Source organism: Aristolochia californica, unplaced genomic scaffold (assembly GCF_029961685.1).
Source record: "Aristolochia californica isolate CCGP_79_NKW_82.1479 unplaced genomic scaffold, dmAriCali1.0.hap1 SCAF_2, whole genome shotgun sequence".
Taxonomy (NCBI): Eukaryota; Viridiplantae; Streptophyta; class Magnoliopsida; order Piperales; family Aristolochiaceae; genus Aristolochia; species Aristolochia californica.
Window position 1 is genome coordinate 46,119,800 of NW_027181881.1, and position 25,830 is coordinate 46,145,629.

Sequence of the window (25,830 nt, forward strand, 5' to 3'; positions counted from 1 at the left end):
TTTTCTGTCGACCGAATGTGACCCAAGGATTATGAGCAATGTTCGAATACAATCTTGGCAAAATCCGAGTTTGTCACAGATTTAAGCCGCTTCATTTTGCGAGTCCCGACCACGAGGAATTCTCCTCACAGATGACTTCTCATCATAGTTGAACCCTCCCCAACCCTTGTAATCAAGTTTTAAGGAAATCCATTTGAGTAGCGTCGAAAGCTCTGCTGCTCAATGACAAACTCAGGTTAAATAAAACTCTCAACAACTCCAACAAGGTTCTGCTGCTGTCTAAACATAAAGCCTCCATGGATGCTGCACTTTACGGGGAAAATAACTATGGTGGAGTTCCAGAACGAAGCCATAGTCCAGTTAAACGCCCATAGTTTCATAATTTACAATCTTTCAGAGGGCGGAAGAATGACCTGTTAAACAACCTTGACTGGAATAATTTCACTAGAAATGCTTCAGAAGCTACTGAGTCTTTCAAGACCAGATGTGATACAACATGCATGCCACAAGACCTGTAACAAATAAATAAACCCAATACTACAAAAGCCAGGTCTCTCAGTACTCTGCTGGTGCTGCTTTTGACAACTGGAGCCCAGATGCAATGTGGTAAATCAACAAGACCATCCATCGGATAATTTACTCTCGAGGGCGAGCCATCCAGAGAGAGCTCAGAGCACGCAGACGAGAAAAGTAGTCGTTTATGGCAAGAAGCGCACGTGCGGCTTGGCGGGTGGTTAGTATCCGGTGCATTTGTTGTAAAGTCTGCTGCCGAAGATTGTCCGCCTGACAAATGCAAAGGTAGATTAGCAACATAGAAAATTATAGGAGTGGTTCCTTTAAAGCCCTAACATTGCCTAGAGACCCTTACTCCTATCAGATCGAGGTAGCAGAGTAGTAGAATGTCCACAACCAGATCATGCACAGTGCAATTGATTAGATGAAAAATGAAGCCCTTAACGCCTTTTGCACAAAGGCTTGCAAACATAATTGACAATGACAAGACAAGGTCTGGGAGCCTATAGGCAGTCAAGAAGCAATGGCATGAGTTTGCACTCAATTAAATAGAAGAGTTTACACACTTATGTAAAATTGAAAATCAGGTAAGAGTTTGGTAGGTTGGGTAATGGTTAGTGCTTTTGAGCTCATTTGCTTGGTTTACTGGCCATTCACAAAAAGACATGTCACAAGGCCATCAAACTTGAGACATTCAATAATGCAAATGCGAGCTTTTGGGAGTGAACATATTTGCAGAGGGCTTAGAGGAGGATACCAATGTAATAATTACTGACCTGGCGTAGGAAGCCTTCTAGAGTTCCAAGCTTTCCCATGGCCATAGCCATCTGACCCATGTAATTGGCCACATTCCCTGATGACCCAGAGGGACCAAGAGACCCTGAAGCTAGAGTTTCAGCCAAAGACTGTTGGAGAGCTTCCATTCCTTGCGAGAGAGCGTCCTCTGCCTGTTGGGACGACTGTTGCAGGTTGCAAATGCCCACCAATTGTTGCTCAGTCAACGGCTCCAGATGATTTACTAGAAGCTGTATTAATGGCATGTCAAAAACAAGAACTTCAGAACACCCAACATTTCATTCATTCACGTTATCCACATAAGTTCTGATTTATCACTGAGACCTTTCTATCATTAAATAATCCAGCAGTCCTGATTCAAAAAAATAAACCTAGCAGCACATTGAATACAATAATGTAAAAATGTCATTGAATGTTTTGTTTCTTAAGATTTGAACAAATGGAAAACACTGAACATGGAAGTCACCTTTCGCCCGCATACCCTGCAGATAAGATTAGACAAGTCCTTTCTGTTAACAAAACTAGCATCTGGGATGCACATATTCAACTAAAATGCTAACTTTATCTGCTAGTAAGCTTGGAAAGACGCCACATAAATATGGAAAGGATGAACAGGACAAATATGGAAAATTTTCAAAACAATTCTCTCAAGAAAAGATATTAGTATGTAAAATCCATTTCAAACAAAAACAAACAGATGCATTTTGCTCGAGTTGAATCTCAAAGATGATCTGTTCTATGGATTGAGTTACTCTAATTTACATGTGTAGGAAGATTTACTTTTGGACCTCTCAATAAAGTCATTCACTATTTCAAAGAAAATCTAAAAGAAAAAAAAAAAAAAAAACTCTTCAGATAAATATAAAACAATAACTAACTTCAATGACATGGGGGCTAAGTCTTAAGCATCATAGTGTCACCTTGAGGAGTTCTGATGAACGGAATCCTCCAAGCCATAGAAAACATCTTTCTGCAGGGGTTTTCCACATGCCTGATAGCATGTGGAAGACATCAGCTTTTGCAGCGATACCCTTCAGCCTGAAAATGTCATCATAGTGAGCCATAATCCCATCCACTATGACACGAAGTTCATTGTCACTTGCATGAGAGTTCACTGCTGCCCTCAGCTCATTTATCTGTCTGTTATGCTCCTCCAGCCATCTTGCATATTCTATATCAAATGCCAAGGCTCCTGTAGAAAGAAATCTTCTATAGGAAACAACTTCTTCGGTGGAATTTGCAATTCTTAAAGATAAGAAGCAAGAAACAAGAAATAAAGATTTATTCTTCTAGAGCGAAATAAGGTTGGTGGCAATCTCCCTAACACAAGGAGAATTTGTCTTTCGATGACAGCTGCAACACAAGCAGCTCTATTCAGCATTCCTACACTAACTGATCTATGATCTTATCTACTTACTACATTCTAATAAGTAAAATTTTCCACCATCAACTATCAGACAGTTTCCTGTCCATCCCATGTTGTTTAATGTACACACACTACATTCATTCTTGTCCTGAAAATTACTAAATTTTGATCTTCTTGTTTTTTGAAGTATCTACCAACTTCGTACTCTCATTTAGCATTCCTTTCTCTAATGCTGCTACTACAGTGGACTAACCTATTTAGATGCCTAGTATATTGCAAGAAGCTTTGGCTTGTGTGTCACTGCAACCAGTCAGGCTCCTCATTTGATGCAACACATAATGTAGGCAATGACTAGCACTCTAGAATAAAACAATTCAAATACATGTCCTCATGGTTTACAAGCGAAAGATTGAGTTTCATCAAGTACTCAACTATGGGCAGTGCAACGTCTTTGAGTCATTTATCCATTACAACAACATGTAAAGGTAAGGCCCTGAATATACCATTTCCACTCATTGAGTGGGCTTGATCCCCTGAGCTTGAGATAAAGATCCCCTACAACACAAAAGTAGACACAGACACAGATTAGTCACAACGGTATCAGGGCTCAAGAAAAACTAATATAGTAAGTGGGCATATTGGGAGAAAGAAAGGAAAGGGGGAGGGGGGGGGGGGGGGGGGAAGGAAATCACTAAATTTGGAGAAGAAATACAAATCAAAATAGAATACACTGGTAAACAAAGGAAAATAAAAGAAAGAAATAACATAATAACTACCAATTTATCTTCACCCTAAAAAAAAAAAAGTACCTGCTGCCGAGCTCTCTGGAGCTCTTGCTCAAGTTGAGTCAGCTTCAAGCGGCTACTTTCTAATTGTTGGACATAAGCCTTCAGAAATAAAACATAAATTTGTCACCAGGCATTCAAGAGGAAAGTTTAGAAAATACCAACGAACCGCTACAGGAAGAATCAAATTACAGACACAACCATCAGAAGAATAAAAAACTTCTCAACACTCGTAGAACAATATGTTGAAGTTAACTTGTGAGTTGTGTCAATAGTTAGGGGTTCTTTCTTCAAACTAATAAGCTCAAATTCTTTCCAAGCTTACAACTAATTTGGGACTATTCTCACACTAACAACCCCCTCGCCTCTAGACAGCTAGCTTGTACTGAACGATGAGAGTAACCAACAATCCCTCTCACATCTTGAGGCCACAAAACAAAAACAATCCTGGGCCTTATTTTCTGATCTGATACCATGTCAAAATTGGGTCACATCTTTCCAGACTTGTTGAAGTTAGGAGACCTTTTTCTAAATTATATGCTTAAAATCTTTCAAGTCTAAGCAATTATATGCTTAGAATCTTTCAAGTCTAAAACAGATGTGAGACTATTCACTCACTGACAGCACCCCAAAGCAAATTAGCCTAAGGCATGGAGCACATTTATGAGCCACAAAATGGTGGGGCTATTATCCACCAACACCAAAAGAATAGTTGTCTTTTCTAGTCATTAACTTACGCTCTTTTTTACCATGAGTTATCAGATGAAAACACAGACTCTGGACATGATTTTAAACATAGTCACAGAAAATAACAAAGATGTTCTACCTCAAACATTGAACTTGGTGTATGTTCCTTTTGTATAATTGTGTATGTGACTACAGAATTTGAGGAAGCTTATCGATTGTAAAAGTTTCAGTGATAGAGGGGATCCCCATACCTAATGGATTTATAACATTTTTCCCTCCCTCTCTCCCTAGATAATATAAAAGGAAGAATCAATTGCAACAAAGCCAATTCATAGCCTCAAATGTTCCGTGTCACCAACATAGGAGAGGCTTACTAAGAGGGATACTTATAGGGAGTGAGAATTGTCACACAGGTGAAGCAGACTATATGATCCAGAATCATAAACTCTTAAGAGTTAGTTTTCATGGACAACAATGCAAAAAACATGATGGTTTATTATTTGCTAGGTGGGCCCAACCAGGGATATCATGACTTAGAACAAATACTCTAAAGAGCCTACATTTTTCATTCCATCAAATTTGGAGTTTTAAGCCTGGTAGTCAAATAAACTAATAGCTGGTAACAGTGAAGTTACAACTTTGTAGACAAGGCTGAAATTTCAAATGGCCTTGCATTGTTGACAGCAACCACCAGCGGATGACATATTCAAGAGAGGCTACTGCATGTAGGGCAGTGGGAGAAAGTCAACACTGAGAGGCAGAGGTCCAAGCACAAGAAATACAAAGGCATTTGACAAGCTACCAGTAAGGTATAGTTGTAGCCCCTGAGACTCAACTTTGCAAAGTGGGACACAACCATGACAGAGAGGAGAAGAAGCCACTTCCTTTTGAGAATGGACAGGTGATAAGGCATCTAAATTTGGAGAAGAAAAAATCAAGCCAATTAAGCGTTCAAGGAGATCAGAGAGATGATGGAGTCTCTAATGACAATATCGGTTGGCTAGTGCAGGCCACAACTTCCTCAACGTGCTCAAGGCTGCAATATCAGATTAAGTATGCTGCAATCAATGGACTGCAGAATGAAAAAATCTTCAAGGGTAAAGCCTATAAAGCCAAAATTTCATGGAGGAGCCCAAGAAGCAAATAGACACCTTACGATAAGTTCAACCAAAACTCCAATAGCACAATGAAACCATGGTGAACATTGTGGCCTCATTCTTTAATGATAGAACTATAGTTTGATAGCAAACACATAAAACTTTTGATGTTAGAGTTATAACTTGATGGCAAACAAGTAATAAAGATGTAGGCACTTTTCACACCTTTTAGAGATGGGAAAATCTCAAAAGAGTGAAGAGGCAATCCCTGCTTAAGAACACCTGGTACCTTGCAAGGGAGGCAACCAGGGGGTGAACACCAATTCTATCTATGGCGATGTGAAACAATTCATCATCTTGATTTCTTAACTATGTAATAAACCAAAAAAAAAAAAAAAAGTGTACTTCATATACAGACTTCTATGTAGAGTAAGAACTGTTTTGAGTGTTAAGGGTATTTTGGATATTTTAAACATAGAAACCATGTGACAGAGTGAGAAAGAGGAAGAGGATAGGAGAAAAAGAAAGTTGTCGCAAAACTTGGTGGAAAAAAAGAATATGAGATATGAACTCATCACCACTACAAAAATCTGATACTTCAGTGGCAGTGGAGGACATTTAGCAATATACCCTTAAAACCTAGAGTGACCAAACTATCTGGACACATAATACTTCTCAACAAGCTGCATGTCAAGAATTGGATTGCTAGGTAATCCTCTTACTCTCAACGTCCATTCTTCCCCTACTCAACCCCACTCCCCCCACCCCTTACTCAACAAATCTTTGCTGCCAGAATGCAATTGGTTGGAGGCACCAATCTGTGCACAAAGGCACAACCCTTCCCCTCCTTTTCTTGAAATGGGCCAACCCTTATTTGAAGTCCTGAAATATAATAACAGTGGTTTTAAAGTAATTCTTCATCAAGTTTTAGTCACAACGACAATAGGATATGCAACAAAATCATCACTTTACTAACACCACCCCTTCCAAATTCTTTCATTTTCTTCTCACCACTTCCCCTAACAGCTGAGCTTCGGCACTCTTTCTTCACTTCATCATATTTTACAAGCACCAAAACCCTAACCGCATACCTCTAGTTACTTAGAACAACAAAATTACTGAATACGAAGCCTAATAAATCTTGATCATATGAAATCTGTCATGATGCTTGCAATTTTTTTTTTTTTGTGGTTTTCCTGTTGCAAGCTCAAATTTCCTAATTTCATTTTCAAAGACCAACATTTGTTCATTACTTCATCATTTAGATAACAGTGCAAAAAAAAAGTAGGATTGCTAGATATCTAGACCAGAACTACAAACACAAGTAAACAGCTACAAAGAAGGGACTTTCCCAAAGCTTCAAGTGTTTGTTTAAGCTAGATTTTCCATTATATGGGAAAATAGTAAATAATAAATTAAAATTAAAATAATAACATAAAGTTTTTTTTTTTTACAGACATAAACATTGCTATAGTAAAATTCTGCATAGAGTGGCATACATTGAGTGAGAGTTCACAAAAGCACTTACGATTTATTCAAACCCACTTTAATCATTTTTTTTACACAAAGTAGTACAGTATCATTTCAAAGAAGTGAACATTCGAATACTGACAAGAATATCTTAGAAAATTTCCAGCAATATTTACACTACAGTATAACATGCCCATATAGGTCAGGTCAAAAACTAATGTTCTCAGACAACTTAAGAATTACAAATTTCAATTCTTAGTGCTCCAAAATAATAATTCCTTCAAAATTTTAAAGAAATTATACAGAAAAAACTTATGATTGAGTTCAAGGGAGTTCAAAGTGTCTCTTTCATCATGCTCTTGATGTGAAATCAATTTTTTTACACAATGTAATTTGCTTTTACTAACCTAATTTACTTCCTCAAGAAGAAATTATAGTCCAGCACAACAACACATTTGTCATGATGCACATCCCATGAATCAGTTCAACCTCAACTGGACATGATAGCAATCGAGGGGAAAAAAATATTGATCTCCAGAGTCAACAACAATAGAGATGATTTGAAGAGGAATGCAAAATGATTTGGAGATTATTGCTGCTAAATCAGGCTGACAAGCCCATAATTGTCATCTTTTGTACTACATAACATATACGACAGAGGTGCAAATCAGTAAAGCAGGAAAGATCAATCGTGTATGAAAGACCACCTTCTTCCTCAATCTGCTTTTTCTTGCCGCTTCACGATTTTGTGCAAGTCTACGAAGTGTCTAGAGAAATAAGAAAAAGGAAAAATATGTCAATATTAAAGATGAAACAAATACATTACCAGAGAGACAAAATCCACCTAAAGGTCAAGAATTTGAAAAATGCAGTCTATGCAGAACCTTTTGATCCCCAGCTTTATCCTTTGATCTATCACTAGAATCAGAAGCTACAACAACAGCCGACTGGCCAGCATCCAACTGCACAGGATAGGATAAAATATCAACACACGGAGGAAGCATCTCTCTCTCTCTCTCTCTCTCTCATCCTCTTTGACATAGACAAAGAAAATAAAGTACTCAATACGGGATCCCACCCTCTGGTTTTTATCATCTGTGTCCACGTCTGTAGAGGTATCTGTCCTTGGACTTGTATCTGCCATTGTAGATTCGCCCCAGTTCTCAAAAATACCAGTTGATGGAGAAACAAGATTAGGTTGATGTCCCTTATGCAAAGACAATCTCTGAGATGGAATTCTAGATGCTGAAGGAGTTATATCAGGTGAAACAAGTGACTGTATTTTGAAAGAAAAGACTAATTAGAACAACAAAGGTAGGCAACATTCTCGATAGCAACTCTTTAGCAGCTGTAAAGGAAGAGCATACAGAGAGATGTGCTACCTTATTAAGGTTTCCAAACTGAAGAGGATCAGAAGTAATAGTCTGAGCACTGGTCTTTGAATTGAATAATGAGTCTTCAACGCATGAAACAGACGGAGAAACAGAATTAATCAGCATCTACTCCAATGAAGCCTATTTCACAGTTGATCAACCAAGAAAGGCATAACATAAACTAAAATCAGGCTGGAACGAGTCAATGAACCACAATAGTTTTTTAACTGTCTAAAAAACTAAAATTTAATAAAAAATCGTTCATAATAAACAAGAATATATTAATGTACTTAAGCTTGCTTCCGCTCCATCCATGTTCCTCATGCACAAGGCAATCCAGACTAAAAACTTGGCTAGTCTTATCTTTGAAGGATATGACACAAGGAATACAGTATGTTCATAAATGTTGACAAAGAACTATGAACTATCAGGTGTCTATTGTTCTGATGTAACCATGATCATCCAATTAGTGTAACTGCCAAGCTATTGGCAGTCCACATTGAAAGGATTGAGCAGGTGAGTTGTTGGCTGCTTGCCTACCAATTCTCTGGTAGCAGCCAATTGAAGCCACAGAGGTGAGCAATTGTATCCAGCTCCTACATGCTAAAGCTTAAATGTATAAAAATATATGTAAATATAGGAAGTAGCAAATAAAAAGAAAACAGTGATAAGCTAGTGTAGTTATTTTAGTAAAAGATAACAAACAAATTTAAATTTAGTTGAACATAACCAGCAAAATTAAAATCTGCAGAGGAAAACACAAGGTTACATGATATTCTAAACTTTTTAAAGTTGTCCTCTGGAGTGATCAGAATGGACCATACACATACTTCTAGAAAGGTCAACTGCATCCTCTATGGAAATGCCAAGTGACTGCTCAAGTGCTCCAAAGTCAGATACACGAGAAGATGGAATCTGGTTGCTTTCTGTGCCACTGAAAATTGAGAATGTCATGTCATATGCTATAATTACAAAAACACATAAAAGAGTTCTAACAATTTAATTCAGCTCCTGACCTATGAAAACAAATGGAACACTTATATACATGTGATGACACGTCCATGCAAGTTCACATGTATGAAGTTTTAGTAAAATCATATCAACAATGTCTTTCCAAAATATATTGGCCGCTACTCTTAACTATAGTTGTAAAGTTTTCAGAGAGTCAGATACAACATCTGCAAGGGAGGAAGAATTGATGCCTCATTGACCAAAACAAATACATGTAAGAGACTGTAGGGAGCCCAATCCCTGGTTACTGGTTACTGGTTACTGGTTACAGTTTGAGGCAATACAGTTCCATTATTTTCTTATCTGAATGATGATGATCATTGCAGCCAAAGTAAATAATACAAATGAAAACCACTTCAGCCAGACACCTGAGGTGCAACAATCACGTATAGATAGCCTTCTAATAAGGTTCATCAAAGAAAAAAATATGTATTCCAGTTTCTTCAGGCAGTGGAATTTTTTATTCTTATAACTGAAAGAAGTTTGTATTAACAATATATTGGAATGTTACTTGTTCAATTCGGTTCACTTGTGTGCTAAAAAACTTGTACAAATTTCTGTTTATCAAGGGAAAGAAACCACAGATAGATGGCTGCAACAGCAAACAATAATCATTTCTATCATACATGTTTAAACATGCATAGACCCAGAAAGAAAATTAAACAAAGTGAACCTAACATACACATTACTTGCTAAAGAACACGGGGGAAATAATTCAATGGCAAATTGTCCAAAGCTCTAAAGGAAGAAGATGCACCGAGAGATGAATATTACAGTGACTGTGGTGTAGACGATGGAGGAACAAAGCTCGGCATCCCGCCAACTGTTTCTTTATCATCTTCTGCCCCAAGCCTCTCTTTTACTCCCCATCCATTGCAGCCACTATCATCAACCCAAGCCCTTCATCCACCAAAATGGGAACCAAAGTCAAAAGGTCAAGACCAACACATCCCATGGGTAGAAATAAACAGCAAACCTAAACCATCCTTCAAAGTGTAAAACATCAACGAGCTGGACATAAACAGCAACCGTCCAAAGTTATCTTCATCAATTTATTTCTTTATTCACTTATATTACGTATCAATTAATCTCAGAACGCTCGAACAACAAATGGCAGTATATACCCTTTTGTTATTTTGAAATGGAATGGTTTCATAAACTTGAAAAGGCAAAGATCAGGGTTGGGATTTGTCAGCACTAACATGTCAACATTTCTATTCATTAATCAGCAATAAAAGGAACGACCCCCAACTCATAGAGCTGTTTGACTGTAAAACCCAAAACCCTAAACACCCAAAAAAGATCAATGATCTTCTATGTAATCCAGATTACTAAATTTCTGTCGTGACAAGTAAAGCAAAACCGCAAAATTCTTTAGACATACCAGTATGAAATGACCCAAACTTGGGAGACCAATTTCCAACATAAAATTGGAAAACTAATACAGACATGCGGTCAAGGATGAAGTTAAAAACCCAAAATAGAACTGAGACGCGAAAGTAAATATACCCGATATACTGAGACGCACAAACTGCCAAGGAAACGCTAAGGAAATATACCTCTGCTAACTCACCAAAATCACCTACTGACAACAGTTGGTACACACGCACAAACTCCAAACTGCAGGGATAACAGAAGTTCAACTAAAGACCTTCAACAAAACCTACTTCCTGGCAGAAGTTCCTTATCAATGGCTTCTTCAGTTGGGCAGCGACGATCCCCTTAAGATACTGAAAAATCGACTCTTTTTGGATCTTCTCACGAAACTTATTCACAAATTTCAACCTACCAGATTCGGAAAAGCTGAAAAATAAAACAACAACGACCAAAATGGGAAATCCTGATCTTGAAGAAATGCAAAATCTTTTGGTCGAAGTTGTTTTCCTTCAATATCCGCCAAACTGTCCAACTATATAAAAAAATCAATAATAGTAAAGTGAACGTAAACAAACCCTTGTCCAAAACACTCCACTACAGGTTCAAAAGATTCTGCTATCGCTTCCTTGGACACGTTTGGCCTTCGATTTTTTTTTTCTTCGCAAATCCACCAAGCAACCGCAGACAAAAACTTCAGACGCCAACAAACCCAGAAGCACTTCTCTCTCAAAACTTTCCTTCAAAAGTTCTGCACAGGATAGAAAGCACTCTTATGTACGCGCAAACTTTATCCGACTGAAACCCAGTAACCCGAAATTGACACTCCCCAAAAGCCCTAACTTCGCGGAGCTTGTTCGAAGATTTCGTCCCAGTAGCATTCGAAGATCCCCGAGCTAACGAAGTAAACTACTAGTGTTTTGACTCTTTTTCCAGCAATTTTTTCAGAAAATTCAACCCCACTCACCTCGAATCCCGATTATTTAATCGCGTAAATGGGTGACGTTTGGCTCGTTCCTATCTCCCATGTCATTTTCTGTTGAAATCTCTGCCTTCGGGAAGCTCTGGTTTTTATTTTATTATATATGCTCGGTTCTCTTTTACTTAAACCCAGAGAAAATGAACTCCATTTTTGCTACAGTAATAGTACAGTATGTCAGACACTGAAACTGTCCGAAAGAGATTCAACTCCTTCACGGGAGTAAAAAGAAAATCAGTAAAAGAGTCTGCACCAATATACCCCCATATCCTTATCAAATTACATTATCGCCGTCATTATAATTACTCCTCAATTTGGAGTCTTTGTTTCTCGTACATGAGACATATGAAAGAAACATGTTCTTTCTAGTGTAGCAAAACATTCAGCCCTAGCCCTAGTGTATGTTTGGATATCTGGGGGCAATACCTCTCACAAACATTAGTGGAATCTACTTTTGGCTTGGTCCCATAAAATATTGATTAGTTTAATATAATCACTTTTTTCTTTGTGTTAATGATGGTGTATTTACCTGGCTATTGCCATTGTTTAGCTTCGGTGTAATATATAATATGATTCCTCTAACCCACTTCACCTACCAAAGTTCACTTTTTTTCAGAGCAAAAGCTAAAAGTAAGTCATTTGGATTGGGTGACCCTTCCTTTTGGTCTTTTCAGTTTGTTAAGAGGATTTTAGGGTTTAGGGTTTAAGGGATCGGAATTTTCAGTTCGTATTAGGGATCACCAATTGCCTCTCTTTTGTTTTTCATAGTCATTCATCTCGTTTCTTTTCAAGTCCTAGGAGGATTTGGGATTCTAAGAATTGTTTTACTTATTAAGTGGGTTTTGAAGTTTGAATAATACTTTTAGAAGCTGGGAAAACAAATTCATTAATCATTTTTATCTCTCACCGTATTTGATTGATCTAAAGACGTGTTAAAATAAAAGAAGGGTATTTTGGTAGTTTAGTGCAGATCCGGGGTCCATATCGACCTGCAGGAAAGTAGGTACTAGAGCATTTTGGAGCGAGCAGGCGGCAAGTGCGTGAGATCTGTCATCTTTTTATCCGAGACGATTTATCCGGTCTTTTATTTAATTGAAGAAAGAAAGTGATTATCTATTTACGTGCATTAAGAAGCGATTATTTAATTCGGAGCGGCCAATGAGAGGAGAAAGATTATGGTCGCGGCCCTCAGAAGATCTCTCGGGAATTATTATCCTTATTATCAAATGAAATGACGCTTATGCCCTAACGGAAAGGACGGATGAGATTCGTCCTCTCGTCCAAGGAGAGAGGATCGTAGTCAGCCAATGAGTGGGGACTAATGGGTGAATCAGTGAGTGAGACAGTGTCTTACAGCTTGCCAAAAGCCGACAGGCGCTGTCTTGGTTTATACACTTGGATAGCGTCTTCATGGCAGCGCAGACAATTAAAAAGGGTTAACGCTTCGGCCTCGCGCAGGAGTCAAGGATGGCGGGACGAACCGGTTTTCTCGTTCCTCTTTTGGAAATCTTATATATAATGTTAAGGATTTTTTTATAATTTTCTATTAAACCTCAATTTAATTCATATACAATGAGTTCTGCTCTCTATTATCGTAGATTTTATATAATTAATCCTAAAAAGTTTGTCTCCACAAATCTATCTTTTAGACGGAGTTCATGGATTTTGAAAAATAACCAGGTTTGAAGCAACGGGATTGGACCAAAGTTACCATGGCTGATAGCGATTGCTCAACAAATTGGCAACTTCAGATCTAACTTATAGACCGAGTTCATTGGTTAAATCTTGTCGAAGTGATGATGGTGGTGGTTTGTGGTTACTTCTTTCCTTCTCGTATTTGACTTAATTGGCTCCCAACAAATGATTTGTATCAAGCCATGTTTTTAATCTTTTCAACTGTAGATGTTGAATGAATGTTTTGGATAGTTTTATATAAAATAATCTAAGGTCTTAATTCATCATCTTCAGGTCTATCTAATCAACCGATCCGGTTTGGACTTTCTTGTCTTGATGATCGATTCTCTGTCCTTCTTCCAAACCAGAGTCTTTTTTTTTTTTAAACCAATGGGAGCGGTGTCTCTTAACTTGTCCATTGATAGAAGTCTACCAATCGAATGGCAGGGATACCTGGTTTTTCATTCCAAGTCGCCATAGATGACCGAATAGGAATGCCCACACGCTTGACCTTTAATGGTGGGACCTGACGGTCTTCTTGCCGGTCGTCGTCTTCCTCGACCCTTCCTATTCACAGCTTATCTCGTAAACATTGTTCCTTTCCGTTTCAGTCTTCTTTGAAACCCAAAAAAACCTCCACAACCTGAACCGAGGACCTCTTTGGAATCGACAAAACCAGGGAGACCCCTTTTCTGTTTAATCGGGACTAGCCCATGGAGTCACTGTCCAAACGACCTCGGTTAGATAATGGTGGGCATGGATCAAACTATAGGAACACCGACCAACAGGATTTGAATTATTTTCAGCGGACTAATGGAGGTGGGGATCTGGAGTGCAGACGATTTAATACTCCGGAAGGATGCCCATATGGCAAGAGCTGTAGGTTCCGGCATGTTTCAGCCGGTAGATCTCTGTTTTTATGGAATTTAACTTAGTTCTCTCTCATGTTTCTCGCTTTTCAAATATTGCTATGTTCTCTAATTGAATTACAATTTCCATTTTTATGTAATAATATCCTCTCTCTATTTAATGTTGATTTAATCTGTTTTTGAATTTAATTGCATTTTATGTTTGTGTGCTTCATTGCGTTTGTATTTGTCCCAATTCTTATAGGGTATCGCTTGTCCCAACTCTTTTTATTTGTTTTCTAATAAAGTGACTTTTTTTCGAAGAAACTTATTTGACTGAACAAGGCGATGATGGCTGCGTTTGGCAGGGGCCCTTCTTCTATAGAGTCCTTTATCAAAGATTTCTTTTCATAAAGACTTGTTTAGGAGAGGAAGTGATGTTTATCATCCTAGCTCCTATACTACATGTTGATGTTTTCTAGTTTTGTTAGGCTAAGCGAATGGAAAGTCACAATTTTCAGAATTAGTGGAAACATACTCGCAGTTCCCAGTTACAAAATGCCATGAATGCATATATCATGTGAATGGAATGTACAGTTATTGTATGAGCCTTAACTTGCGTCTTGCTCTCAACAATCCACCTTTTTCAACATGTACCTGGTTTGTCCATGTAAAGACCTTATCTATGCCTGTTGGCTTCAATCTCTGACTATATTTCTATAGAAATTGTTCAGGCAGTCTCATGGTCGAGAGTATCACTTCTCGTTTTCCTTAGTGATGCTTTTCTCTCGTTTCTTAGATGTTACTAAAATGTTGTTTCAAATCTTTCTTACCTATAAAATTCCCTCGGCATTTTCTTCATTTGTAGGCTTTCATATGCAATGTCTCTCTGCATCAGGTGATTGCATAGGCGACTGGTCAAGCACTAGTGCTTCTCCTGTGGCTGGGGTCAAAGTCCTATGGCTTCAGAGGATGTGATTGTCCTCAAAAAATTGTATTTGTTGTTCCTTTAAAGCATTTGTCTGCTTGGGTTAATGGGTTTTTGTTGCCTGTCCCCTGAATTTCTATATGTTAAAGTTGTTTTTGTGTATAATGTTGCCTAAATTTATTAGATATTTTTCGTTGTCAAACTGTTAACTTTCTGCAAATGCCTCAGGTTACAATAAGAAGTTTGTATTGGTTGGGTTTGAAACTTGGTAATAGAGCATGTGTCGTTGATTCCTAGCCCATGGCCTTGTATTCATTCAGCATCATCACCATCATCATCAAAGTCCTATCACAAGTATGTTGTTGTTAGCTACATCAATCTTCCTTCGCTGCTATGCTTTATCATTTACCAATTCTATTTCTAGGAGGATAGACTCTTCTTCTTCAAGAAAGAAAGACTGTAAAAGAAACAGCTGTTGCTTTTTCTTTCTTTTCTTTTAATATGTTGTTGAACATATTGGGAAAAGGCATGTGAGTTGTCCTTAAAATATTTTTTTAGCTTTTTTCATAAAAAAATTTGGAGCTTTGCTCTCATTTGCTTAGGTGAAATTTCCAAAATGATGAATAATATATTGATTGATGAGGAGTTTTGTCAGGGAGTGCCAATGTAGTAAGGATCTCTACAATGTGTTGCTAGAGGCATTGACGAGTGTGATATGCAAGCTGTATGTTGTCAAGTTAATATCTTCCCTTGGACAAATCCAAAAATCTATGATCCTACTGAATTACAACCCTGCATCATTTGCTTCTCAAGCACTTATTTGTATTCACAAACTGCATGAATCCAATCTTCTGATCAGGGAGATCTTGTGACAAGTTTGAACTACCCCGAACCATCTCCCTCAACCTGAGTACTATCAAAATTAGGACATCTATCTGTGTAAACCAAGCCTACTCCTTTCAATATGAGGTCCTTGTTCGTCTGACTAGTTAGTATCTGTCTTTGTTGACACTTCAGAAAACTTTATGTTGTTGATAATTGTTATATGGTGTTTTTAAATGATTTAATTTTTATATTTTATTTGTTCTAAATTAATGCTTCATGTCTTACAGGCAGCAGAGATGTAGGTCAACCGAGTATGGCTTCTGGAGGCAATCCAAAACCATGCATGAAATTCTCCAGGTTTTTTTTATTTCCTTTCTTGCCTTCATCAAGTGCTGCTTCTAGGAAAAATAAACACCTGGCCACTATTTTGTACACCTTCCTAATAACTGAAATTGGCTAAATGAAGATAGAAAACCGAGCTTGAAAGATCTCGAGCGAGACCAATATTTTGTCTTTCAGGTATCACATCGGTACCAAAGCAGCAGTTTCACTCTCACACATCAGCATTCGATGACTGGAAGTGAAAAAATGCTGCAACTGTCAGTCATCAGGTACACTTTAAGGTGGAAAAGGAACTTAAAAGAAAAGAAAAAGGAGTCCTATTTTTAGATATTTAATGGGGTTGTTGGTTAATTAGAATTATCTATTAGAGGGATGAAATGAAGATTGAAATTTCTATCATTGCACCTTGGTCTTTAAGGTGCCCTAGGTAACCAAGTATTTATGCACACATTTAGTGAGATTTGCTTAGAACATCAGAATCTCATAGCCTATCTATATGAATATTGTTGTGTATACTCTGTTTTTTACTTTTTTCCTATTTGACCAGCACATCAGGTTGTCCATTAGGGGAGTCTTGCCACTTCCTGCATTATGTGCCTGGAGTGCTCAGTTCATTGGGCCTAACTCCTGTTGTTTCTCTTTCTGCTGCTTCTTCTGCAATTTCTCAAAGGAAACCAGTCCAACCAATTGGGAACCCGAGTATAACAGTTAGCCGTGCAAGACAAAGTTATGCAATCGATTCAACACTCCTGAAGGTTGCAGGTTTGATGATAGATGTCATTTTGCTCATGGGGAGAGTGATCTTCAACTTTCCAATAACTTTTCCCGAGGGAGCAATGGAAGATCTGTAGCAGAGTGGCCAAGTGGTGTTGGTCCATCCGGATTTGACCGTCCTGAACTCTCGAATTCAAGATCATACGGGAATGACTCCAATTTGGACTGTCAAGGTTACAGTGAGCCAAATCCACCTGGTGTAGCAGGTGACAATGGTCCTTCTGAGTTATCAATCAGAACCAGGTGGTGAGAATTCTTTATATTGGCCTGTTCTATCTTTTGAAGGCTGATTAAAATTCATTCTATTATTTCTCAATCAAGAACAAGTTTAGGAGAACTACTGCAACAACTGATCTGAAGAAGAGATCAGATAGACCTTGACAATTTGATGTCAAACTAGAGTAGAGTTCTGTGTCCATGTTATGGCTGTTTTATGTTGGTCATTTACATTAAAGAGTAATAATAACTTGCTTACAGAGGATTGATTTGAAAAAATGAAATGCTTGGCATCATTTTATATTAGATCTTTTCCATATTTATTTAAATTTATTGCATTCACAAGAAAATAGAAAAAAATTGATTTAGAGCTCAGAGTAAAATTTTAGGGTCCTAAATCATACCTTTCTTTCCTATAAAACAATATTTTATGGAAGTTTTCCTCTTGAAAAATATGGTGGTTAGTGACCAATTTTGCTCCCCCTAAGAGACTCTCTCCAGTCTTAATCCAACAGGGCAAGGTGATTTAAAGCTCACTATAATAATTTGACTTAAAGTTATTAATAATTAAATTAATATCTCTAATAAATAAAATATAAACATTGTTAAAGCGATACTTTCATATACGTTACTTGGGGGTGTAGCTCACATGGTAGAGCGCTCGCTTCGCATGTGAGAGGCACGGGGTTCGATTCCCCGCATCTCCACTATTTTTAACGTTTTTAAATGACGTTGACAGAACTTTGCTCTTCTTTCTAATCTTTCCAATCGTCGTTCTCGATCGGATTTTGTCTTATATGCCCCCGCCCTCTTCTTATAATCGACTCGCGCGCGTTATTGTGGCTCTCAGATTAGATTTCGTTCACAGCGCTCCTATTCTGTTTTTCTTGTTTTCCCGTTCCCGTCTCCCATGCACGAAGGCGGGTCAAGTATATGGAACAGACAAGCCCTGATGGTTACTTTGTTCCATATGCTTCACCTTCCTCCCCGTGTATGAAGAGAAAGACCGAAACGAATTTCTGCGGAAGAAGTGCTGCTGTTCTGTGTTTTCTTGATTTCGCGTTCCCATCTTCCATGCACGAAGAGGTGGTGAAGGATATGGAACAGAGCCTTGATGGCTACTTTGTCCCATATGCTTCACCTGCCTCCCCGTGTACGGATAGAAAGACCGAAACAAATTTCTGCGGAAGAAGTGCCCCGGTGACCTACCATTGAGACCGTCTTCGTGCGCAGTCCAAGAATTCAAAGAACTGAGGACCAGGTTCGCCCTTTCTTTCTTTTTAAAAATAAATAATCAGCCTGAACAAACCCCAGGGCTTGACAGTCGGTAGAGCATGAACTTCCTTACCGCTCTGTTTTCGTCGATCTGCTCCTTTAATTTTGTTATTCGTCTTCTGCTTTTTCCTCTTCTCATGTCAGGTTTTTAGTCTTTTACCACTTTTATTAAATTCTCATGTTAGGCGACTGTTAAACACGGCATATTTCTTTACCAGCGTGGCAGCGTGCGCTTGCGTATATTTACTTGTTTCATTTCTTCTTTCTTTTATTTCTCCCCCTATTTTTCTTTCTTGTCTGGTTCTTTGTATAGACTCTTTGGCCTAGACAGCCACCAGTTTGATTTTCCGTTAAGAAAGGAGGCTGTCTCTTACTTTTAAAAAAAAAGACAGCAATTTATCATCGGTGCTATTGAAAGAAATACTGCATTTTCCACATCTGACAGTGGTCCTGAAAGACCTTAACATGTTTCTGGATATAATATTAATTGTCAAAATTATAATAATTTGTTTATCTTTCTGATTCAATTAGGTCGGGCATAAATGTGAAAGATTACTTGCTAATCTGGATGAAGAAGAGCAGCCGAAAAAGATGTTCAGATGGCAAGTCCTGCAACACAATGAATTTCGGTTTATAATGTGTGTCAGTCAATGATGCAATGGTAATTGACTCTTGACCATGTTGTGTTCCCTTGATTTCTTGCAAAAGTAGCAACAATGTAGGCAGCCTTTTTGCTGAGCAATAATGTTAGGGCAGTCCCTAAGAAAGAGCAGCATGGGATAAAAATGGTGGCCATACTAGAGTTTCAGTTTTGTTCATTAGCCTCTCTTTTTGGGTGATTACAGAATGGTTGTTCTTCCCTTGTAGCAGAAAACTATCTTCATCTTTTATTGTTTTGTCTCTTATTTGGAAGGCAGTATGAAAATGCTTTACATCAGAATGTTTATCGAGATATCTGGATTTCAATCCTGGATCTGGGGCCACCATGATGATGAGAAGTGACTCAAGCGGCTTACTTGTTTTTTATAAAGGATGAAATTCCTTGGTCAATTTAAGAGCAATGTCTGCTTGTTATTGTAGATGTTTCATAGCTTGAAGTTTTTTCTTTAATGGCCCAAGCTGTTGACGTATAGAATGAAATATTTAAAACACACAAGTCAGAGTGTTCACAGTGGTTCTGTTGGTTTGCTAAAAATTACGAGTGCATGTGAGCATATATATTTTCGGCTTTAATAGATGTCGTTCTTTGTCTTGATGAGATGAATTGTGCAATATTTTCAGTATTGAAAGTTTATATCTCAATATGCAGCTGTGCAATCAGGGTAATTCCATTCCAAGCAAGGAGAATGTATGGAACTGTTCTGTGGTTGTCATACTTAAAAAGGAATTATTTAAAAGAGGCATTGCCAGCTTGACAGTCATACTTAACAACTTTAGGTTACTTGTCTAATAATTAAGGAATATGGTTTCGACATCCGGATGTCTCTCAGCATGTTATATGTGAGAATGTTGCATACCCTTCTCCCTCAAGTGGACAACTAAGAGTAGAGTTGATAGGTTACCAAGTGAAGGTAGTGGTAATTGAGGGGATAAATGTAGGCTAGCAATGCCATGGATAGAAAGCGTGGGAGATACTTGACAAAGGCTAATATATCATCAAAACCGGCTATATGTTTGTTTTTTAATTATATTTTTTTGCGGGTGTTGCTGTTACTCTCTCTCTCTCTTTTCTTCTTTTTGAATGGTTTTGTCCTTGGACAATGTCTCATGGGGCTCACATCTTCCTCTTCGTGTGACTTTCATTGTGATTATATCTTATTCTGTTGGCATAAACCAAATTATCTTGTATCTTATTAGGTACTACTGCAATGTAACAGTTACAAGGCTATACTCTGCATGTGGAAAGGGGCAATGAAGATGTCTTTTACATAAGGTGCATTTCTTCTTCATGAATATGACAGTTCTCATCATGGATGCGGAAACAGGTTCTGTTCTCAGGATTCTCGGCAGTTTTCTTACTCAAAGTCAACACATTCTTTAATGTAGTTTATTTAAACTATACTTCTGATGCAAAAACGAAGCTCGTTTTATCTTGGATCTTATTAGAACTGGATTATGGAGCAATGGAGAAGAACTAATATATATTAGTGACATGGCTGGTTCCTCCAATGGCAGTTAATTGTCATGTGCAAAGGTTGGTGGGGAATCCTTACATGCAAACTACTATTTTTTCATGTTTCTTTTTTCATTTATTCTGTCTTGTGTTTATATATGCCTTGGATGTCTGTTTTTCTGTTTTGAGCATGTGGTTCATGAGCTTGTTCCATGTCCTTGTCTTGTTGGTGGTTGTGTGGTAAAATATTTGCCGGGACTCCTTTCACCCAACAATTCTCCAGTGAGTGAATTTTTTCCTTTCAAGTGGATAAACAAAACGGAAAGAAGATTTTTGTGTTACATCCATGACTATTACTGGGTGCTGTTGGGGTGTGGTTATGTCGAGGGACTCAGGTTTCTCTGATCAGGTGCAGTCTCGAGTTCCTGTGAGAGTGAAACTCTTGTTCACTATGTTACTCATATCCTGCAAAGAGATGAAAATTTCATGAATAAAATACGTGGTCTTCTGTGTAGATTCATGCTATGCAGTCTGTGGAATGTACAAGTCAAAATAAACTTGTCAGATTGTTTACCTGAGCTTCCTCAAAAGCAACTTGTTCTTCTACAGACTTTTATGTGAGATGTTTGAATTGTTCTTCTTCATGTGTACTATTTTTCATGTAACAAGTTGTATTTGACATTTCTTCTCTTTTTAGTTTGCAATTAAAAGGCAGTTGGTTGTCAATTAAAGCTCTGTTAGATAAGATTGCTGAGTGGGATCCCGTATTGAATACTTTATTTTGTTTAATTTTTCGTTTGTCTGTGTCAAAGAGGATGAGAGAGAGAGAGAGAGAAATGTGTTTCCTCCATGTATTGATATTTTATCCCATCCTATGTAGTTGGATGCTGGCCAGTCTGCTGTAGTTGTAGCTTCTGATTCTAGTGATAGAGCAAAGGATAAAGCTGGGGATCAAAAGGTTCTGCATAGACTGAATTTTTCAAATTCTTGACTTTTTGGTGGATTTTGTCTCTCTGGTAATGTATTTGTTTCGTCTTTAATAGTGACATATTTTTCCTTTTTCTTATTTATCTAGACACTTTGTAGACTTGCACAAAATCGTGAAGCCGCAAGAAAAAGCAGATTGAGGAAGAAGGTGGTCTTTCATGCCCAATTAATCTTTCCTGCTTTACTGATTTGCATTATGTAGTACAAATGATGAAAATTATGGGCTTGTCAGCCTGATTTAGCAGCAATAATCACCAAATCATTTTGCATTCCTCTTCAAATCGTCTCTATTGTTGTTGACTCTGGAGATCAATATTTTTTTCCCCTCGATTGCTATCATGTCCAGTTGAGTTTGAACTGATTCATGGGAAGTGCATCATGACATCTGTTATATATATCCTGTTCATCCTTTCCATATTTATGTGGTCTCTTTCCAAGCTTACTAACAGATAAAGGTTAGCATTTTCTATGTTGCTAATCTACCTTTGCATTTGTCAGGTGGACAATCTTCGGCAGCAGACTTTACAACAAATGCACCGGATACTAACCACCCGCCAAGCAGCACGTGCGCTTCTTGCCATAAACGACTACTTCTCTCGTCTGCGTTCTCTAAGCTCTCCCTGGATGGCTCGCCCTCGAGAGTAAATTATCCGATGGATGGTCTTATTGATTTACCACATTTCGTCTGGGCTCCAGTTGTCAAAAGCAGCACCAGCAGAGTACTGAGAGCCCTGGCTTTTGTAGTATTGGGTTTATTTATTTGTTACAGGACTTGTGGATGCACGTTGTATCACATCTGGTCTTGAAATACTCCGCATCTGTTATATTATAGAATAGGGTATCTGGGCCCATGCGGAATTGTTCTGTGTAGTCCTCAGTAGCTTCTGAATCATTTCTAGTGAAATTATTCCAGTCAAGGTTGTTTAACAAGTCATTCTTCCGCCCTCTGAGAGATTATAAATTATGAAACTATGGGCGTTTAACTGGACTATGGAACTCCACCATAGTTATTTTCCCCGTAAAGTGCAGCGTCCATGGATGCTTTATGTTTAGAAAGCAGCAGACGTAACATTGTTGGAGTTGTTGAGAGTTGTATTTGACCTGAGTTTGTCATTGAGTAACAGTTCCTTCAGTAAGTTTGTCTTGTATGAGATAGTCTTAATCCGGAATTTATGACTTGGACTTCAACCCTATAATGCCTCACATGAAATCCAGGTTTAATTGTCTGAGTTGAATCGGTTTTCTAAGTCTAAAAGTTAGATTTAAAGCGAGACAGTATGATTCCCTAACCAGACCCATCTCTCCAAATCCAATTTGACCTGCAACTAGTAAAACTATGATTGTAATTGCATCGATTCTTCTTTTACCAATCCTTTGCACTTCCAACCCTCGCCAACTGTTCTTTGAAATAAAGGAATACCTTTTTTTTTCAGTTGCAAGAGAGGAGCTAAAGGGGGTCAAATCATACAGTTGAAGTTTTAGAAGCTTTAACCATTAATATTACAAAAAAAAACCCAGAAAATAGTGAGCTCATTCTGTTCTGGCTAACCATCACAAATTGCTCAAAACTTGTCCGGAAGGATGGATTAGTAGAGGTTTGGAACTGTTGCTCACAAGGTTTTCTGATGCATGTAATGCTCTTGTTAATGAAAAGAGCTGAGAGTGACGGAGAGAAGGCAAAGCATAATCCAGTATATCGTTTCAATTTGGTTTCAATATGTTTCAAGCTACAGAAGCATTTCATAAAGCAAAATTTAAAGCCAGGCATAGGCACTAAGATGAATCGACGATAACAAGCTTTAGTTATTGAAAACAAATGACAGACACACACACTGAGGTCATTCATGGTAACAGCATAATGTAATTCCTTTTTTTTTTTTTAATAAGACGAAATTTAACAGTTGAAAATATTGCATTCTTCAGTTTGAGTCACATTCACAGATGAACCTCTTGCTCCGTTCTAATCTATACACCATGCCACGTCCAGTTATTGATGAGAACTCTTTCTACAATAGCTAGCTAATTACTAGTATAATATAAAGACATACAAATACAACATAAATGCACAGGATAGGAAGATTGCTTGCAAATACCTCAGTGCATACCAAAGTATTCCAATGACTAGCCTATTGTTAAAATAGATCACTCACATTAATAGACAGATTAAGTGTCATTTCAAAGACTGATGAATCTCCATGACACTTTCTTAAATATCTCAAACAATAAATAGCCACGAAACAACACGAGTAGTAACAAAGGTCCCAAATCCGACAAGTTCATACCACAGAACTTCGACTTTCACATCCTTGGAGGTAGACAGAGGATAGTGATTCTCCTTTATATGTCACCTTCTATCATTCTTATCCACTTTCCATGATATAATATCTTATCCAGTGAACATATGCAAAACTGGATTGATTGTTGATTCAGTATGATTCTTGTAATGCTTGTTAAATTTTCATGAATTTTGATCCTATTCATAATTACATTAAAAACGATAAATATGATGACTATGATCACAGTAAGTTGAAGACCACTGGCATAAGCAAACTGAAACCAGGTCAAGTCTTCCAACATCAAGAGAAGCTTCTAACATGCCTTTGAACTCGAGCAGCAACGAAATGAATAGCAAGGACAGAAGAAGCTTTCCATTCCATCAGCCCGTGCGATAAAAAATTGAGCATTTAATTAAGGCAAAATGCAAACAAAGAATTGATATAAAGGCTTTTCAAACGTTATCCATAAGATTGTTGAAAGCAGCCAAATGGACACTAGAAGGAGGAAATACACAGGAGAAGCTTTCAGTGCTAATAGCAAATCAAATGTGAATAACTTAAAAGAGTTGTAATGAAAGACCAATAGACTAATCCACCTCATGTTTCTGTTTGATGTCCTTCCTAATACAACTGCCACGACGTGCTCAGCGAAAGATAGAAATATTGATCAGTCGTCAATGGCCAGGACAAGTTTGCATTCACAGAGAGATTCTCAGCCACTGCTGTGCTAAATGAACTCAAGGCAAGGCAGTAACGGAGTCACAGTAAAATACTGCGTGTAGGCTTTCATTTACCAGACTGAAATAAGGATGCCAGAAAGAGTTTATTTATTAATTTCATCTGTCAAATATGGCACTTTAATCACAAAACTAGCAACAAACCAGTTGGACGTATCAATTCTGACAAAAGTCTCACAGGTATAGGCTTATTTAGAAAACATACCACAATCAATTACCCGCACTGGGCAGTGCAGCCATGAACGAATTATATGAAGACTCTAGATCAAAATGAAGCTGTCTCGCCTGCTGCTCGGTCAGCTCGTCAGCAGCTCCCATCTTAGAAAGCTTCCCAATCCACTCCTTCATCTTTACCTTTCCCTCATAATCCGGTGGCAGAATATTAAGCTTGTTCAATGAAGCCGACAAATCCGACAACAGAGGATGGACCTGATCAACAGCAACCATATTGAGCTTCAGTGAATCCATAGCCGTGATGAAGTGCTGCACGCATTCTGCCACGGTAGCGGCCGACGTGGCGGTGGAAGCCGATGCCGAAGTCCGGTGCTCGACGGTGGCCGGGACCCCTGATACAAGAAGGCGGTTGAGGGCTGAGGGGCAATCCATTTTGTAGGTCTCTACAAATCGTTCGATCGAAGGAATCGAATCTTTGAGAGAGGAGGTCAGGGTTTTGAATTGCGCAATGAGCTTGAGGCATTCGGTCTCGTACACTTGGGAAGACACGATATCCCGGACGTAAGCCTTCTCCAGCTTCTCCGTTGTTTTAACAATGGCGAAGAGATCTGCGAAATTTTCGTACATCTCCCGCTCTCGCTTATCGTTCCAGAGCTTCACTTCCATGGCAAAAAAATGAATCTTTGGGCTCTTTTCTATCCCCTTTCCGACTATAACAGGGAAGATTAAATCAAGGAAAAATAATATCAAGGGCAAATTCGAAGAAAGACGATCGAAGGAAACTTGAAATGGATTCGATTTTCGTGTGAAAATAGCAGAGACAGAGCAATTACGGAGCTGACGATGATGAAACTTGAAAAGGCCGAGGGGGAAGAGGGGTTCTGTCAATCTCGCGAATTGGTCGTGTCACGGGCAACTCAATTAGCTCATTTTGACATAAATAATCGAGCGGAGTTAACTCCCTCATCTTTGGCCGATGCGTCAAGTCAACCCGGTTATGACTCGGTTGGAAATATTACCGTTACGTTACGGAAACCCGTTTCAATGACGCTACATTGTCCAAATAACGGCCAGTACGTCATTCCAAGTAATTTGTAGCGCCCAGTATAAGGAATGTAACTGTTAACTTGAGGGTCCATAACTGCCGATACGTGGCGAAATTTGGCCTGATGTTTCGTATACATATCGAGTATCCTAACATTTCGTGTATC

The 25,830-nt window shown here is 38.3% G+C and overlaps 3 protein-coding genes and 1 non-coding gene across 5 annotated transcripts; 2 read left to right on the forward strand and 2 right to left on the reverse strand.

The window, feature by feature from the left end:
- Window positions 1–273: 273 nt before the first annotated feature.
- On the reverse strand, window positions 274–11,524 carry LOC137955405 (transcription factor TGA2.2-like). Its single transcript, XM_068802330.1, has 12 exons — window positions 11,439–11,524; window positions 9,872–9,997; window positions 8,917–9,020; window positions 8,096–8,169; window positions 7,792–7,989; window positions 7,598–7,675; window positions 7,421–7,480; window positions 3,484–3,561; window positions 3,178–3,229; window positions 2,229–2,500; window positions 1,290–1,538; window positions 274–783 (listed from the first exon to the last, which is right to left on the reverse strand). The coding sequence occupies exons 2-12, from the start codon at window positions 9,910–9,912 to the stop codon at window positions 637–639; spliced, it is 1,353 nt and encodes a 450-aa protein (XP_068658431.1). The 5' UTR covers window positions 9,913–9,997; window positions 11,439–11,524; the 3' UTR covers window positions 274–636.
- Window positions 11,525–13,615: 2,091 nt separating this feature from the next.
- Window positions 13,616–17,315, forward strand: LOC137957194 (uncharacterized). Its single transcript, XM_068804930.1, has 3 exons — window positions 13,616–14,027; window positions 16,013–16,082; window positions 16,615–17,315. Exons 1-3 carry the CDS (start codon window positions 13,838–13,840, stop codon window positions 16,916–16,918), a joined length of 564 nt encoding a protein of 187 aa, XP_068661031.1. The 5' UTR covers window positions 13,616–13,837; the 3' UTR covers window positions 16,919–17,315.
- Window positions 17,316–17,691: 376 nt separating this feature from the next.
- TRNAA-CGC (transfer RNA alanine (anticodon CGC)) lies at window positions 17,692–17,764 on the forward strand. Its single transcript has one exon. It is a non-coding gene; the product is annotated as a tRNA-Ala (tRNA).
- A 6,390-nt stretch (window positions 17,765–24,154) lies between these two features.
- LOC137956472 (vacuolar protein sorting-associated protein 28 homolog 1-like) lies at window positions 24,155–25,517 on the reverse strand. Of its 2 annotated transcripts, none has more exons than XM_068803991.1 (2): window positions 24,651–25,517; window positions 24,155–24,506 (listed from the first exon to the last, which is right to left on the reverse strand). In XM_068803991.1, exon 1 carries the CDS (start codon window positions 25,283–25,285, stop codon window positions 24,656–24,658), a length of 630 nt encoding a protein of 209 aa, XP_068660092.1. In that variant the 5' UTR covers window positions 25,286–25,517; the 3' UTR covers window positions 24,155–24,506; window positions 24,651–24,655. The 2 variants fall into 2 exon arrangements, with proteins under 2 accessions (XP_068660092.1, XP_068660093.1); XM_068803992.1 differs by having other exon boundaries at window positions 24,155–24,548.
- Window positions 25,518–25,830: the final 313 nt, after the last annotated feature.

Coding starts and splice junctions, on each gene's coding strand:
- LOC137957194 (XM_068804930.1), top strand. CDS start 13,838: ATGGAGTCACTGTCCAAACGACCTCGGTTAGATAATGGTGGGCATGGA. Junction 14,028..16,012: donor GTTCCGGCATGTTTCAGCCG/GTAGATCTCTGT, acceptor CATGTCTTACAG/GCAGCAGAGATGTAGGTCAA. Junction 16,083..16,614: donor CCATGCATGAAATTCTCCAG/GTTTTTTTTATT, acceptor CTATTTGACCAG/CACATCAGGTTGTCCATTAG.
- LOC137955405 (XM_068802330.1), bottom strand. CDS start 9,912: ATGCCGAGCTTTGTTCCTCCATCGTCTACACCACAGTCACT. Junction 8,170..8,916: donor TGCAGTTGACCTTTCTAGAA/GTATGTGTATGG, acceptor CATGCGTTGAAG/ACTCATTATTCAATTCAAAG. Junction 1,539..2,228: donor GTTCATCAGAACTCCTCAAG/GTGACACTATGA, acceptor CCATTAATACAG/CTTCTAGTAAATCATCTGGA.
- LOC137956472 (XM_068803991.1), bottom strand. CDS start 25,285: ATGGAAGTGAAGCTCTGGAACGATAAGCGAGAGCGGGAGATGTACGAA.